We start from the raw sequence: 18,072 nt of genomic DNA, 5'->3' as shown, positions 1-18,072 counted from the left end.
AACCATGACTTTAAGGTAGAAGAACAAGTTAATGAATTCTCATGGTCAATGTGGAATTAGTTTGATTTTAATAGGAAAATAATCCCTTCCTTATAAAAGAATGAATATTTGTATCTTTGCTATATATTTTGTCCAAGAGCAATCTGATCATGTATTTAGGAATTCAAGAGAAAAAGGGGAAAACACACCATACATTGTATATCATCCAGGATCCTTAATCATTTCTCAAATAGGAGCCCTTGGTCAGTAATTGAGAACATGCTAGTTGCCTATCCTTTCCAGGTATACTTCTATTATTTTCTTTTTGGTCGGGCAATGAGGGTTAAGTGACTTGCCCAGGGTCACACAGCTGGTAAGTGTCAAGTGTCTGAGGCCAGATTTGAACTCAGGTCCTCCTGAATCCAGGGCTGGTGCTTTATCCACTGAACCACCTAGCTGCCCCCTGCTTCTATTATTTTGATTATATATTTCTTCTTCTCCAACTATGTTGCTTATTACATGAGGCTTGCTGCTTCCACGATTTGTAAATTTTCCCAAGTGCTTCAGTGAATGGTTTTTTCTGGGCTCTTACTATCAATGCTTGCTTAGTTCTGGACCTCACCTGAAAATGTTTTTTTGTGTTCTAATTTTCTGAAGATCAGTTACTACTCAAGCCTGGTGAAATTTTCACTCATCTTACATGAGGCCACACTGTCAACACTGAGAAGCAGAATACAAAAAGTGTTTCTCATATATATATGTGTGTGGGGTGTGTGTGTGTGTGTGTGTGTGTGTGTGTGTGTGTGTATGTATATGTGTATATATGTATGTGTGTATATAAGTGTGTGTGTGTGTATTTGGTTTTTTGCAGGGCAATGAGGGTTAAGCCCAGGGTCACACTGCTAGTAAGTGTCAAGTGTCTGAGGTCAGATTTGAACTCAGGTCCTCCTGAATCCAGGGCCAGTGTTTTATCCACCTAGCTGCCCCCTTTCTCATATATATATATTTTTTTTTTTGGTGAGGCAATTGGGGTTAAGTGACTTGCCCAGGGTCACACAGCTAGTAAGTGTTAAGTGTCTGAGGCTGGATTTGAACTCAGGTACTCCTGAATTCAGGGCGGAGTGCTTTATCCACTGCGCCATCTAGCTGCCCCTTTCTCATATATTTATGCACACACATGTTTATATATGTGTATATATATATATATATATGTATGTGTGTATATATGTGAACAAAGGATCCATTAATAGATTTTAAGGGGTCCTTGAACTTGGATAAGAAAAAAAATCACATCTTTATTTTCAATAGTCTTTAACTGAAATTATATATATATATATATGTACATACACATACATACATACACTACATATACACGCTATACATACAATCATACACACAGATAGATACTCAATGTTATATATGTGTGGAGTTTTTTTTAATGATTTTGTTTATTTTCTTGATCAAGAATATATTTGGCATTGCATTCACAGGAATCTGTTTCCAGATAATATTAAGCCAAGAGTTCCCTTGAACGCAGGTGAAAATATCATAGGTAAGGAGATAATGGAACTCTCTCTTTATGAAAATAACTACTGTTCCATTTGTTCAGGGCTGAAAGGAAACCAAGGTGAGAAATCAAGTTGACCCTTTAACACTGTGTCAATCATCATTTCCTCCTAAACATGTATCCTCCCTAGAGTTTTGTAACATTGCTCTCTCCTGTTTATCTGCCTACCTAACTGTTGCTTCTCAGTTGTCCTTTTATGGATCTTTATCCAGGTTATGTCCACTACCTCTAGGGGTATCCCAAAGTTCTATCTTGGGCCTTTTATTTTCTCTTTCTCTCACTTATTGATCTTATCAGTTCCCAGTAGTTCAATTCTCATCTTGGTGCCAATGATTCCGAGATCTATTTATCCAGTCCTAGTCTCTCTCCTGAGCCCCAGTCTGCCATCACTGTTTAGACATCTTGAATTCTATATCACATAAACTTCTCAGATTCAATATGTCTAAAACAGAACTCATTATCTTTTCCCCAAAACTCTTCCTTTCCTATTATTGTCAAAGACACCATTATTCTCCCTGCTCTCCAGGCTTTTCATCCAGGATGATGTCATCTTCAATTCACTTGTGTCCACTCATTGTATTCATTCTCTTGTTAAATTGTGTCACTCCTACCTTCACAAGATCTCTTCTATATGTCCCCTTCTCTCCAGTCATATAACTACCACTCCTATATATCCCTCATCACCTCTTACCTGGACTATTGGAATAATCTGCTTGATTCCTCTACCTCAAGTATCTCCCCACTCTAATCTATTCTCTATTTAGCTGCAAAATTGCTTTTCTTAAAGTGCAGGTCTGACCATATAATAATCCTGCTAAATGACCTCACTCCTCTATTACCTCTAGAATCAGCCCTTCATAAGATGCCCCCTTCCTACATTTCCAGTCTTCTTACACTTACTTCTCTACATCTACCCTATAATCCAGTTACACTGCCCTCTTGTTGTTCCTTGCATATAACACTCTCCTGAATACATGACTGAAAAGTTCTTCCTCTTCACCTCTACCTCCTAACTTTCCTGCCTTCTTTCTTTTTTTTCTTTTTTGTTTGGTTTTTTTGAGAGGCAATGGGGGTTAAGTGACTTGCCCAGGGTCACACAGCTAGTAAGTGTCAAGTGTCTGAGGATGGATTTGAACTCAGGTACTCCTGAGTGCAGGGCCAGTGCTTTATCCACTGTGCCACCTAGCTGCCCCTCCTGCCTTCTTTCAAGATTAGCTTCAAATCCCACTTTCTACAAAGGGCCTCCACTCCCAGTGGCTTCCCTTTCTAATTAAATTCTAGTTACCATCCATATATCTTCCAAGTACATAGTTCTTTGCACACTGTCTCATTAAAATATGAGCTCCATATTTGTGCTTTCTTTGTATTTCCAGCACTTAGCATGGTGTCTGGCACATAGTAGTAAGAACTTGATAAATACTTGCTGATTAACTGATTCAGGAAAATGAGTCAATAGCTCTAATTCGAAATTGTAGATATACTAATAGAGAGTGGGGCGAAAGTAACGATGATTTAATAACTTTTTGAAAATGATTTTTTCTTTATTTTTCACCATTACCAGGATTTGATTTTTCACACATAATGTAAATTCATTTCCTATATATATACTGTATATGATCCTATGGTATTATGAATTAAAAACAAAAAATAAAATAATCATTAAATATTGAAACCCCTTTGTGACTTTTTCCTCACCCTGTACTTTCCTCCCCCCTTTTTTATTTGCTCTTTTTATAGTTTTTACAGAATCATAGGATTGTAGGTTTAAAGCTATAAAGGATTTCAGGGGTCATACTTTTTGTGAGTTAGCTATAAGTAGATTTTTGGTTGCAGACAAGGAATAGAGGTAATATCTGGCAAATGTCAGTGAAGCCAGAACACACTTTGAAGGTTAATGGAATTTCTGTATTTCCAATAATTATAGAAGCTATAAAAAGGCATTTATTTATTCTTTTAATGCGTTATGAACCCCTTTAACAGTCTGGTGAAGCCTATGGAGCTTTCTCAAAAGCATTCTTTTAGACAATTGAAGGAAATGCTAAATTTCAGTTAGAGACTATTGACAATAAAAATGCAATTTTTTTCTTATCCAAGTTCAAGGACTCTCTAAAATCTATTAATGGATCCCTTGCCCATAGATCCCAGGTCAGTAATAATGGTACCTAGCATTGATATAACACTTCGAAGTTTGCAAAGCACTTCATATATGTTATCTTATTTGAACCTCACAGTAAGCTTGTGAGATAGGTGCTATTTATTACTAATTGCCATTTTCCAGATGAGGAAACTGAGACAAGTTAAAAAGTTAAAATGATTACACAGCTAGAAAGTGTCTGAGATAGTATTTGAACTAAGACCTTCCTGCTTCAAAGTCCCATACTTTATCCACTGTACCACATAGCTATCTAAAAGTTAACATCCTTGCTATAGTCATAGAATCACAGATCTAGAATAATCTGACAAGAAGTTTCAGACAATTGAATATCTAAATTGGTCAAGTTATTTGATTTAGCCTTTCCTTCATTACTTTCCTACCTAAACAAAATAACATTTGGATATTTGAATGAGATATACATTTATTCTTTTTAAACTTCTGATTTTCCTTAGAAAGTCTTAGATATTTAAAATAATTATTAAAAAAGAATTGAAATTTCCTTTTAAGTTTTAGATCTTCATGTACTTGAGATGGTTGGATTTGCATTATTTTTCTTCTACCTAGCAATCTTTAATGTAAATTTATACTTTTTTTCCTCTTTAGCACCACATTTAATGAATGGGACCAAAGAGACACTTTGTAGTAATGGTAAGTTGCTACTGATTTTTTTTTCTTACCAGAATAATCAAGTCAAGTCTAATATAGCTTTAAATAAATCTTGAGTCTATTCCTCATTCTTTAGTATGTGGGAATCTTTAAGCTTTTAATTAATTTTAAGCAAATTTCATAATGAGGTAGAGAAACAACATGGTAGATAGAGAGTCATCCCCAGAATCAGGAAGTCTTGAGTTCAATGACACTTCCTGGCTGTCAGACTCTAGGCTTGACATCACAACAACTTCAGTGCCCTAGGCAACTAAGACTGAGTTGCAGAAGAGTTGCTTATCTGTAATGGTAGAGGGTGTTTCCTCACTGGGAATTTTCTATACTAATGAAATCATAGATCTGGTCCAAAACCAAATAATAAAACAACCCAACCCATATTATGTATGGAACTCTGGGCTAGATTCTGAGGAAGATAGGATGTTTAGTTAAGACATAGTGCCTGTATTCATGGAGCTCATGTTAGTAAGAAAATGTAACACGTGCATAAATGTCTGTAGCCTATGGCCTCTGAGAGTCTGAATTTATCAATACTGGGTTCAATATTGGGGCTTTCTCATCAGTCATGCATATTTGGCAGATGTTCCCACTCAGGGTTGCCTCTAGAAACATGAATATTTGACTCATATCTAGATCTTTCCAAAAAAATTAAAAGGTGGTTCCCTCAGTTTTCATGCAAGCACTCAGGCTAAGATAATATTGCATGTAGGGTAAACTTTATTTAATGTGACCAAAGTAGAAGGCTTGCATCTTCAAACTATTAACAGTCAGAATACCTCTTCTTCCCTCTTTGGTGAGCATTACCTTCCAAAGGACTCATACAGTACTCCAAACTTACTGCACCAGCATGGCACTGAACCCTGCATCCCCTTGGAAAGGAAAGTTCTCCAAGCTCTCAAAGAATCCTTGCCAGACCCTCTCTCTAGTGAGCACCATTTCAATGAGGGACCAGTACAGTATTTGAGATTTATTGTACTATATAAGCTTTGGTTTAAGGTTTCTCTGCAATGTTAAAGCATTTAAACACAGTACACATAAATAGTGGTGGTTGTTTGTTCTTTCTCAAAGAGAACCATGACAGATGTCATGACTTGCAGTGAATTGGATTTAAGTAAGGAAGGGCTGTGCAAGGTCACCCACCTCATGCATCTGGGTCCAGTGGCAAAGATATATCATCAGGATGACTGGAGATGGCCCCAGATGTTTTTAAGACAATTGGGGTTAAATGACTTGCCCAGGGTCACACACCTAATAAGTGTCTGAGGTGAGATTTGAACTCAGGTCCTTTGACTTCAGGGCCAGTTCTCTATCCACTGCACCACCTAGCTGCCCCATACATAAATCATAGTATCAGTGAAGGGCAAGGTTCAAGTCCACTTCTCCACACTATGGTTCTGTCCTTTGCTCTCACTTGGTTGAAATTTATAAATTAATACAGAAATTCCCTGAGACTCTAATGTTATCTATATCTGTTGTCATGTCTGGGACCATATGATTGTCTGGAGGAGCTATAGCAACAACCACCACCACCAAATATGAAGCATTTCCTTCACAGAACTAAGTCCAAGTCTCTGTTTATAGCACATCTCCTTTTCTGGTTATTGATCAGCTCTGGTCTTCTCTCTTTGTCTCTTACTTTTTTTTTTTTTTTTGTGGGGCAATGAGGGTTAAGTGACTTGCCCAGGGTCACACAGCTAGTAAGTGTCAAGTGTCTGAGGCCGGATTTGAACTCAGGTCCTCCTGAATCCAGGGCCGGTGCTTTAGCTACTGCGCCATCTAGCTGCCCCTCATCTCTTACTTTGTAAAAGCCAAAAGCATAACTCAAACTTTAACTTCATCAACAAGATGACATTACCTGGGTAATAATACCCATTAAAATCACTATTGGGAATGGAGCATTATTTGCCCCAAGGTAAAGTAATAACTCATAAAAAACATCAGTGTCAGAACAGAGACCTCATCTGCTTTGACTTTGGTAATGATAACTTAACTTTGACAATAACAACCTTTTCAAGAGCACCTTTTATCTCGTTAGTAGGGCCTAACCAGACTTCTCCTAGCTATATGCTCTGCATAACGTAATACAGTTGTGTCATACATTAACAAAGCTCAAGCAAAGTGCTGTGGGATCTCTGAGAAGGGAGAAAAACCTATCTTTCACAACTAAGGGATTAAGGAAGGCTATAAACAGGAGATGACTTCCCCCCAAGTAGTCAGTACTTTTTCCATCCTCAAATTGTGTATGTACTTATCTATTTCTGTGATATAGTCCCTCTGCCCTCCTTCAGGGTAGAGATTGATTTTCTGTGTGTGTGTGTGTGTGTGTGTGTGTGTGTGTGTGTGTGTGTGTGTGTATTCCTAGCTCCTTTTATAGTATCCTGGACATAGTTTGGGTTGAATAAGTACTTGTGTGTTAGGATTGATTGGTAACATCTGAGCTTATTTTTGAAGCATTTATAGGGGGAGGGCATTCTAGGCATAGGTAATGGCAAGGACACATAGGTAGAAGAGCAGAGGATACACAAAGAACCACTTGCCCTTCTAATATGACTGGAGCTTAAAGTATATGGATTGGGGGGAAGTACCAAATATGAGATGAATATGGAAAATTGGGTTGTGTCAAACCATGGAGCACCTTGAAGATACTGGATGGTTTTAAATAGAAGGACATGATCAGACCTGTGCACAAGGAAGTTTGTTCTGGCAGTAGTGTGAGATATAAATTGAAAGGAGGAAAAAGAGGAAGTGGAAAGTTCTGTTTGAAAGCAATAGTCCAGGAAGGGTGCAATAATGACCTGCACTATTTTGGCAATGGAAATAGAAAGGAGGGAACAGGTGTGAGGGATATTGTGGAAGCAGATCCAGGAGGACTTGGCAACTGATTAATGTGGGAGGTGAGGAAGAAGGAAGAGTCCAAGATAAGACAACTTTCGACCATAGATGTTTGATAGTGCAATTGACAGAAATAGAGAAATCAAAAGGAGGGAAAGGTTTTGAGTAAAAAGGAAGGTTACTCTTGGCCATGTTAATTTGAGGGGTTAGTTAAACATGCAGGCAGACTTCTCTAGTAAGCAGCTAGCAGTATGAGTCTTGAGCTCAGAAGAGTGATCTGAGAAATATGTATACTTCCACATGTGGGTCATCTGTACAGGGGTAGTAGTTGAAACTGTGGGAGTAGAGGAGATTGCCAAGGGAAAATTTAAACAGAAGAAGATAAGATCAGGTATCATAGAACCATGAAGAGCCTCTATTAATACAGGGATGAAAACAAAACAGGAATACTGTAGGGTTGGGAAAAGAGCATATGTGACTTCTTGAACTGGAGGATTGTTCTATAGTTGTGGAACTAGTGCATTTAAGTGGAAGAGGAAGTAGATTTCTTGTTGGGAGTGTAAAAATCAGTCTCTTAGAATTCTGCTAATATGGAACCACATAAGAGAAAGGAGAGACAGAATAAAGTCAAGGACAGATTGTTGTTGTTCATTTGTGTCTGATTCTTCATGATCCCATGGACACCAATATTGACTGTGGATTTTTCTTGGCAAAGATACTAGAATGTTTTGCCATTTCCTTCTCCAGTAGATTAAGGAAGAGGTTAAGTGATTTGCCCAAGCTGGTAAGTGTCTGAGGCTACATTTGAACTCAGGTCTTCCTGACTTCAGGCCCAGGGCTCTATCTACTGAGCCACCTAGTTGCCTCCTAGTAAGATAATAGATACTTAATACATGTTTGTTCACTTGAGATACAATGACAGAGAAAAAAAGAGACAGAGACAGAAACAGAAACAGAGAAAGAAATTTTAGCATGATGAAGTGAACATTGATTGGGAGGAAGCCAGGAATTAACATAGAAATATTTACTTCAAGGAATATAGTAATGAAGAGAGGATATTATTGCTTTAGGGGACAGAAGGATTTAAGGAAGCCTTTTCTACGGTTTAGGAGGCATGAACATATTGTAGTTAAAAGGGATAAAGCTGGTAGGGAAGGAAAAAACAGAGAAAGAAAGGTAGAAAAGAAGGAAGGACCAAATTAAGGAAAGGAGAGAGGGAGGGAGGAAGAAAGAGAAAAGAAGGAATGTAGATGATAGACAATTAAAGTATGTCATATTGCTAGGTGCTGTCCTAAGTGATGGATATACAAATACAAACAAGCCATTCTAAATTGAGGAAAACAGCATGTAGAAGGGTACTAGAAAGTGGGAGAGGGAAAAGTAACTCCATGGAGGCATGGTAAGGAGAATACAGTGGTGGGCTAGGTTCCAAGAAATTGGTCAAAATCTCACTTAGCAGAGCTAAGAGACTTAGGGATGGAATCTAAGGTTCTGGTTGGGGGAGAATGATAATGATGGCTGGATGATAAAGAGATGGCCCAGAAATGGCATGGACCAGCAATGGTTGACAAAGTGCAAGCCTCGTGTCTTTCCCTGCAATATCATTAATTTTTAAACTTCAGGGAGATTATTTGGTAAAGATCTTCCTTCATAATGAAGTAGGATGTTGGGGAATTTTCTTCCTCTAGGAAGGAAAAGTAATAATATTATTGTTATATTTGTGAGAAAAGCACTGGTTTAAGTATTTGAATTCAGGAACTTTTGATCTCTTGGGAATGTTGAGACTCACATGGAAAGTCCATTTTCAGCAACTCTAGTCTCTGAAAAGTGCTTAGAAAAGGAAACAGAAAAGTAAAGGATAGTAACCAAAAACTGGAAGTCCAGGAACTTCCCTTTCAGGCTTTTCCATGTGGGTCTCTTAAAGATGCCATTACTGCTCCTGGGAGGTGCAGGATAAGAGAGAAATCTCTCTTTATCCCTCCTCATCCCCAGCTGTTCTCTGGTCTAAAAGTCTGAGAGAGAAAACAGGAAAAGAAGGGATTAAAAATGTGCTGAGTGTTAGGAGTGAGTGGGGACCCAGCAGCTTGAGAAAAATATTAGATGTTTGGAACATCCCTGGGGAGTGAGCTGGAGAATCTATTACTGATGAAATGTTCATCAAGCAGCAATGAGGCTCCAGCTGAGGTTATAAATCATAAATTTATGGTAGATGAAATTAACATTCCTTTTTCCAGTGCTGGTCAGCAGCATGGGAATAGAAGCAGAGAATTTTATAGCAGAGATTATTCAGGGTTGAAGATTAGCTGTTTGGGAATGTCAGTAGGTCAAAGGGCAAGGGGTAGCTAGTGAATCATTGAAGTGACAGCAACCAAGATAGCGAGGAAAAAACAGAGTTGGAGAGTAAGGCTGGGAGAATCAGGAAAGGTTGAGTGACTGCAACTGATGATGATTAAAAGCAGTAAGTTTAGTCTACGTGAACAAGTGCTAGAAGTGGAGGGAAAGAAAGCTTTGTTCAGACAATGAAATTTCAAACAGCCTGATCTTAGAATCTAGAGTATGTCCATGTTAGTGAGAGGCTTAGACATGAAGTCCAGAAGTTATTGTTTAAAGTAAGGGAACTGCAGGGGCATCTAGGTGGCACAGTGGATAAAGCATTTGCCCTGGATTCAGGAAAATCTGAGTTCAAATCTGGTCTCAGACACTTGACACTAGCTGTGTGACCCTGGGCAAGTCACTTAACCCTCATTGCCCTGCAAAAAAAGTCAGGGAACTGTGAGGTCAGGTTGTTAGATCATCAGTGTGAGTACTCAAATCTACAAGGATGATGGAAGGTGGTGAAGTGAAGAAGACACACTTTTTTGGTCTGTTATATCAACCACTAAGTCAACCTGTAGTAGCTTTTTATGGTCAAGTTATTTTTTCTGTTGTTGTTTGCTCATTTTTCCAGCCTGTTTCTTGACTTTGAACTTTATGTTAACGTTAGGCTCTGCTCACCTGGAGGTGGGGTGCGGGCACACAGTGCCAAGGCTTTTTCATGTTGCTGTTCTGCCGCTACAAATGCAAGCATTTTCATCTCCCTAGAACTGCAACCAGGGACCCTGCTTTCTATCCTGGAACTGTGACCCAGAACTCTGTATGAGTAATAGAAGTGCCAATTGGCACCAATTGCATCCACTGCCAACAAAAGGTCTTTGTCATTTCTTTCTGACCAATAGTCTGACCCTCTTGGGCTGAGAACTCCCAAAGCTCCTGCTGCCACTGACACTATCAGATCATCTTTCAAGGCCTGCTATAAGTGCTGTTGCCATACTCCCAGATGGTGCTCACCCCCATATCACAGAACTCTCCTTTGGACCTCCTAAATTGTCTTAGGTTAGAAAAATCTCTCACCTTGACCTTGTGTTGGCTCTACTACTTCAAAATCTGATTTGAGGCATTATTTTAAATTTGTTTGGAGGGGAATGATAAGAGAGTTCAGCTGGGTTCCTGCCTCTAACTTGCTATCTTGGCTCTACCCTTCCTTCCCCTTCCCCAGAAATTTATTCATAAAGTTTCAGTAGAGGTGTTATTGGGGGGTAATTAATTTTAAAAGATTACTTTTGACTTAGAAATATATATATATATATATATATATATATATATATATGTAGGGGGTAGCTAGGTGGTGCAGGGGATAAAGCACCAGCCTTGGATTCAGGAGGACCTGAGTTCAAATTTGGATTCAGACACTTGACACTTGCTAGCTGTGTGACCCTGGGCAAGTAACTTAACCCCCATTACCCTGCAAGAAAAAGAAATATATGAAACAAAATTTCATAATAGATATATAGCTGAAACACTGTAAATATCACTGGACAAGAAGTCAAGAAACATGAGTTCCATCTTGATTCTTCCACTAATTAATTTTGTGTCCTTGGATAAATCATCTAATTTCTCTGGGTCTTAATTTCCTCATTTGTTTAAAAATAAAAAAGTAGACTAGGTCTGTGGTATCAAATTCAAATAGAAATGATCCACACAGCCTCATACTGACTTAGAAAACCAGAAATTAACATTACTTATGTTGTATTTTCGTTTGGTTAAATATTTCCCAATTATATATATATATATATATATTTAGTGAGGCAATTGGGGTTAAGTGACTTGCCCAGGGTCACACAGCTAGTAAGTGTTGTGTCTGAGGCCAGATTTGAACTCAGGTACTCCTGAATCCAGGGCCGGTGCTCTATCCACTGCGCCATCTAGCTGCCCCCCAATTATATTTTAATCAGATTCAGGCTTTCACTCAGGAGTTTTGCTAGCAATTTGAGGCAAGTTTGATTCTGCACTAAATGTTCTTTAAGAATATATTATTTTAATTTTATATTAAGCCTATTTGAGCATCCATAAAACCTTTCTGGTGCCCATTCATGGTGTTCTTATATGTCACATCCTATCAAGATGGAGAAGCTCCAAGTATGGATTCAGTGTACTATATATGCCTGCCATCTAAAGAACATTGTAGCTGGATTTCAAGAGACTCACAAGTGTGTTAACCACATGCAGATGGGTTACTAGCAATTTTTAAAGTCCATTTCACTGACTTATAGAGAAGTTGTTCATTTTATCAGTAGAGTAGTACCAATACATAAATATGAATTACTGAAGTATCGAAGAATTTAGGTGTTAGAACAATCGGTCGTCTCCCACATTAAAGACATATATTCTTGAGCCATGATAAAATTAGTGTTTTCTTGTAAAAATTAAACAGATATATTCCACCTTTAAATGGAGCATTTTGAAAATAGACTAATACATTTCTAGATAATTTTCTACACATATCTTTAATTAGAAAACCAGCTAATCTTGCTAACACACTTTACAGACAGTTGATTGATAGTATCATTTTTATACAATGTGATAGAGATACTGATCATTAAAATGGCCTACTTGTGAATTTGAATATTCTGATAAATTAATACCTACTTATGGATTAGTTAAAATTAAACACCGTAATAATAAATATATTGTCTATCTGACTGAATTGTTGTGAGGATAAGCTATTTTCAATCTGAGCTATTCTTTAAACCTCTACTTAAAGTATCATCAGCAAATATATGTTAGTTCCAAAATAAAACATTGTGAACCTGAGGGACATTAGTCATTCTTTCAGGACTTCAGCTTGAATGGTATTCAAATATGAGTTATTACCTTTGTTTTTACTAGAAATGAATCGGATAGCCTTGAATGAAATACTTTCACATTTTTAAATAAATGAAAACCTTGCTAGAGTCAGAATATTTAGTTTGCATGTGGAAAATTATTAGATAAAAATATCTGGAAGTCATGTCACAGACTAGGTGGATGAGTTTTGAGAGTAGTATATTCTGTTTAAGGTGAGTCATGATCATTCCTCAAGAGGGAAATATAACTCCTGATTTAAAAGAAATCCATTACAAGCAGACAGAAACAGAGTTTGCCTCCCACATAGTCTTGCCAAATAAGTTCTTTATTCTGTTCTCACCCTACTTCAGGCTGGTCCTCCACAGATTTCCTCTGCTAATCAGGGCTGCTTCAAGTCAAGACTTGAATGGGAATGTGGCCAAAAAAACACCAGGTGTTCTGAGAGGTAGCATCAGTGAGTCAATTGAGTAGGATGTCAGGTCTAAACCAAGTTGCTGGCAGGGCTCTAGGGCATAGTGCTCACACAAGAGGTGCAACCTTTCCAATAAAATGAACAAAAATAAACACATAAACCCAGACCTAATACAATGATTATCCATTTCACCCCATGAGTAGCTTGGGTTCAAGGGATAATGTATGCTACTGAGAACTTGCAGAGTTGATGAAAATATAAAATGCAGATAGCATTAGTGTTTCTAAAATATGTATTTATACACTTTATTTAATTACAAAATATATGAAATACACTTTATAAACATTTATACATTTCATATGAGTAAATTGCTATCTTCTTTCTTGACTGAATACTAAGTAGCATAAAAGTGTACAATCGATTCCCTACATTATTTGCATAGGAAAAGGGATCTCTTTTCCAAATTCTCTTTTCTATATCTAGATCTTTTATATGGGTGATAAAATATTTTGTCTTATTACTAATGCATCCTTCTATTTGTCAAAGTAAGCAACACTCAAACAGTTTAAGGCTTTGCTGAGGTCATAGTGTCCTCTGGAGGCATAGCTTTGAACTTGAAAACGATATCATTTTTAATGCCCTTAATAAAAATAATTTTGGTAATTAATGATGATGATGGATGACATTTATATAATACTTTAACTTTCTCAAAGCTCTTGACATATTATAACATCTAATCCTGCTTTGAACCCTGTAGGACAAATGCTACAGATATTATTATCTCCATTTTATAGAACCTGGGGCTTTGAGAGGTTAGATGCAAGGTCACGGGGCGGCTAGGTGGCGCAGTGGATAGAGTACCGGCTCTGGATTCAGGAGTACCTGAGTTCAAATCCGGCCTCAGACACTTAACACTTACTAGCTGTGTGACCCTGGGCAAGTCACTTAACCCCAATTGCCTCACTAAAAAAACAAATAAAATAAATAAATAAATAAAAATAGATGCAAGGTCACACAACTAGTAAACACCTGAGACAGGATGCATACTCATGCCTCTTGACTAGAAGCCCAGTGTTTATAAAGTCATATATATTTAGCTGTTTAATAAATATTTGTTGATGAAATTAATTCATAATTAGTGGAATGAATTTAGAGTGATGTTCTTTTGTAGCAGTGGTTCAAGAAACACAATGCCCACCCTTATGCCTTCAAGTTTCAAAATCGTGATTGCCTGAGGTAATATATCCAAACTACAGTTTAGTTATATCTACAGTTAGTATAAATGAACTGAACAATCTGATAAATTAAATCAGTCCAACTGGTTGGTTGAATTGACCACTTATTTGACTTAACTTTTACCAGTTATTTCATCACTTTTACCTTAGATTTTTTTTATGGAATAAAATTACCATACATCTGGTCCTTGATTTGCCTTAATTTGCTTGTTTTTACACTATGTTGTACCTAGACAGTTTTTCATTCTCCAAATTCATGAAACCACAAGGCTCTCTTTGCTGCTGTCACCTCCAGTGGTATTTTGTTGCTATCACTGTCTTCATTGCTAAATATAAAGGGTGACCCCTATAGATTTGTTGGCAATAAGGAACTTCTTACATCCAGAACTGGAATTGACAGGGACCAAAATCCTATATATTTCATTTTAAGCATTTTTAAACATTCTAAGAAAGGTTCTATAAACATTACCAGAGGGCCGAAGAGGATCTCTGAAACACACACAAAGGGCTAAGAACTCTTGCTCTACAAATAGTTTACTAGGGACAGAGATAATCAAGAAAAAGGACCTCATAGATAACTAGTAGAGGTGATAGAATAACATTTTCTTTCTCCTCCTCCTCCTCCTTCTTCTGCTCCTTCTCCTCCTCACCCTCATCTTCCTCCTTCTCTTCCTCCTCCTTCTATTTTCTTCTCCTTTTTTCTCCTCCCCCTCCTCTTGATCCTCTTCCTCCTCTTCTCCCTCTTCTTTCTCTTATTCCTCTTTCTTCTTCTTCTTCCTCCTCTTTCTCCTCATCCTCTTCCTTCCTTCTTCTCCTCCTCCTTCTCCCTTTCTTCTTTTTTCTTCTTTCTCCTTCTCCTCTTCCTCCCCTCTTTCCCTTTCTCTTCTTCTTCCTCCTCTTCCTTCCTTCTTCTCCTCCTCCTCCTTCTCCCTCTTTCTTCTTCTTCTCCTTCTCCTCTTCCTCCCCTCCTTCCCTTGCTCTTTTTCCTCCTCCTCTTTCTCCTCCTCCTCCTCCTTCTTCTTCTCGATGATCTCTGTCCCTAGTGATCTATTTGTAGAGCAGGAGTTCTTAGCCCTTTGTGTGTGTTTCATAGATCCTTTTTGGCACTCTGGTAATGTTTATAGAACCTTTCTTAGAATGTTTAAAAATGCTTAAAATGAAATACATAGGATTACAAAGAAAACCAATTATATTAAAATAGTTATAAAAAATTTTTTTAAACAAGTTCATGAACACTGGAGGGACTTGGCACTCAATTGATACCAAATAGCAACATCTGAGAAAAAGCCACACCAAAGTTCCTTTGGTACATGATTCGGTGAAAAGAAATGCAGGATTTTGAACAGTAAGATCTAGGTTCAGATGCCAGCTCTTCCACTTACTGACAATGTGACAGTTCCTCACCTGTAAAATGAGGGATTTCGATAAAACATAGCCTCTAAGCTTGATAGTTTGTGAACCTTAACCCCAATCTTTGATGTTCGTATGAGAAACTGTCAGCTTGCTTCAAACACCTAGAATCAATTGCTGGCGACTTTCCTAAAATCGGTGCTAATTTAAAGCTACAAGCCCCAACAGTAAAATCATGACAAGAATGACTAAGAGCCTTCTTAAAGACACTTTTACAGATGACAGTAAACTATGTTTTTTCTGCCCATTTTACAAAGGTCAACACAAATAAACATTTAATAAAAAGAGTGATGAAAACGGGTAATGACTAGTGAGTAGTTAGGGGCATTTTATGTGTTAAAATTAATTTGAGGGGCAGCTAGGTGGCGCAGTGGATGGAGCACTGGCCCTGGATTCGGGAGGACCTCAGTTCAAATATGACCTTAGACACTTGACACTTACTGGCTGTGTGACCCTGGGCAAGTCACTTAACCCTCATTGCCCCCCCCCAAAAAATAAATAAAAAATAATTTGAGTACAAATATTTTAAAGCATGTAACTTAATTGATTGCTTTGATATCATTATTATTTCTAGGTATTTTAAATTATTATGATTATAATGAGCAACATTGGCCCCAGAAAAAAGATAAGAAAAATATGTCTCCTTAACTTCTTTGCAAAGGTGAGGGACTATGAGCATGAGAAGTTCCACGTACCATCTGACTGTTGATGTGTTTGTTATGTGATGAAAGAAGACATTCCAGGTGTGAGGGACAGCCTATGTAAAAACGGAGATATGAAAGATGGGATTCTATGCATGGAAACAGCAAGTAAACTAGATTAACTATAAACACAGAGTGTGTGAGAAGGATGTTTTATGGATATATCTGTCAGGGTAGGCTGGGGTCAGATTATGCAGGCTTCAGATGACAAGCAGAGGAAGCACTTTATAGAGAGAGGATATGATATGCACTCAAGCCAGCAAGCAACAAGCATTTATTCAGCACTTACTGTGTGCTAGATGCTGGGGATATAAAGGCAAAACCACTAAAACAATCCATTGCTCTCAGAAAGCTCACATACTAGTTGGAGAAATAACATGTAAATAAATACAAACATGATCCATGCAGAAGAGAAAAAGGTGAAAGGCTCAAGTACCTGGGGAGATTGAAAAGGTCTCCTCCAAAAGGTAGCATTTGAGCTGAGTCTTGAAAGAAGCCAGACATAGTAAGAAGTACAAGTGTGGAGGGATTGCATTCCAGGTGCTGGAGACAGTCAGTACAAAAATGTATTCAGGTAGGGGGAACACTAAATAGTCTATCATTGCTGGATTGTAGAGGTGAGTAAAAGGTGAGATTAAGAATAAGAATAAGAATAAAATAAAAAAGAATAATAATAATAACAAAATTTTCTATAGAACCTACTAGGTGCCAGCCACTTTGCTTTAGCACGTTATAAAAATATGTGACTGAAAAGGCAGGAAAGGAACAGGTTATAAAGAACTTTAAATGCCAGGGGACTTTATATTTGATCCTGAAGGTAGGAAGGAGCCATTGCAGTTTAATAAGTAGGAAGATGGCATGGTAAGATGTATACATAAGGAAAATCTCTACCTGAGCCTGTAACCCTATTACTGTATGAGGGTTGAGACTCGTTGATTCTTTAGTGTGGGAATTCTGAGTGGCAGTAAAGTCAATTGGGTGTCCGCATTAAGTCCAGCACTAATATGGAGAGACCCAGAAGAGGAGAGGTTTTCTAAAGCAGTGGTGAACAGGACAAGTTTGGAAAGACAAGAGTTGGATAAAGCTTCTCTGCCAATCAGCATTGGGCTTGTGAATGGCCACTGCCCTTCTAGCCTAGCAAAATGAGAAGACCTAGTCTTAAAAACAAAACAAAAACACTTTGGTAACTGTGTGGAGAATGGAGTGGAGCAGAGAAATACCAGGCAGGGGAACCAATGAGAGAGCTAATTTAGTAGTCAAAACAAGAAAAAATGAAGGCCTGAACTACAGTGGAAGCTCTGGGAGTGGACAGGAGAGGAAGTAGAAGATATTTCCTTCATGGCAAAAATGGCAAGATTTGATAACTGATTGGATATTTGGGATGAGTGAGAGTGAAGAGCGGAGAGGCCAGACTTGTAAACCTGGGAAACAGAGAGGATCGTGGTCCCCTTAACAGTAATAGGGGAACTAGGAAAAGTGCTTTGGACTTGCTGTTCACAAGCACATTTAGACTTTTCATGTTTGTTTGGAGGAATATACTTTGCATGTATCCTTCTAGGTGCTGTCCCTGCCCATCCCCTTATCTCTATCAGCTGATATGCCACTTACATGGCGTTTAGAATTTCAATTCAAGCAACACTAGCCTGCAATTCAGTCTCCTCACGCAAATTGTCACTCATTTACAGTGCAGTTGCTCAGTATAAGTTGTTGTAAATGTCCTGTAAATTGTATTAACCCATTGGAGAGAGGATTTCCTGGTCTCAGATCCTTCACATTTTCAAAGGCATCGCTCCAACTAAAGTACAACAAGAGTATGATGAAAAGAATTCTGCAAAAATTGACAAATTTGAAATGTCCTGAAGATAGAAAAAACATCAATGGCCACTCAAATTGCAAAAATAATCTACCTTGATTGTATAGTATTTTGAAATATTAGTCATTTCCCTCTTTTTTTT

General features: G+C 37.9%; 1 protein-coding gene across 1 annotated transcript in view; it reads left to right on the top strand.

Annotated features, from left to right (window-relative positions):
- The window catches only part of CPED1 (cadherin like and PC-esterase domain containing 1), a 442,403-nt gene that overhangs the window by 227,009 nt on the left and 197,322 nt on the right, over positions 1-18,072 (top strand). The window contains exons 15-16 of the mRNA XM_043967578.1: positions 1,470-1,531; positions 4,305-4,349. Of these exons, the coding sequence (XP_043823513.1) occupies positions 1,470-1,531; positions 4,305-4,349 (107 nt within the window). The remainder of the gene's footprint in view (positions 1-1,469; positions 1,532-4,304; positions 4,350-18,072) is intronic.

Source organism: Dromiciops gliroides, chromosome 5 (genome assembly GCF_019393635.1).
Source record: "Dromiciops gliroides isolate mDroGli1 chromosome 5, mDroGli1.pri, whole genome shotgun sequence".
Taxonomy (NCBI): Eukaryota; Metazoa; Chordata; class Mammalia; order Microbiotheria; family Microbiotheriidae; genus Dromiciops; species Dromiciops gliroides.
The sequence above is the reverse complement of the archived record's forward strand: the minus strand, read 5'-3'. Positions and strand labels throughout refer to the sequence as shown.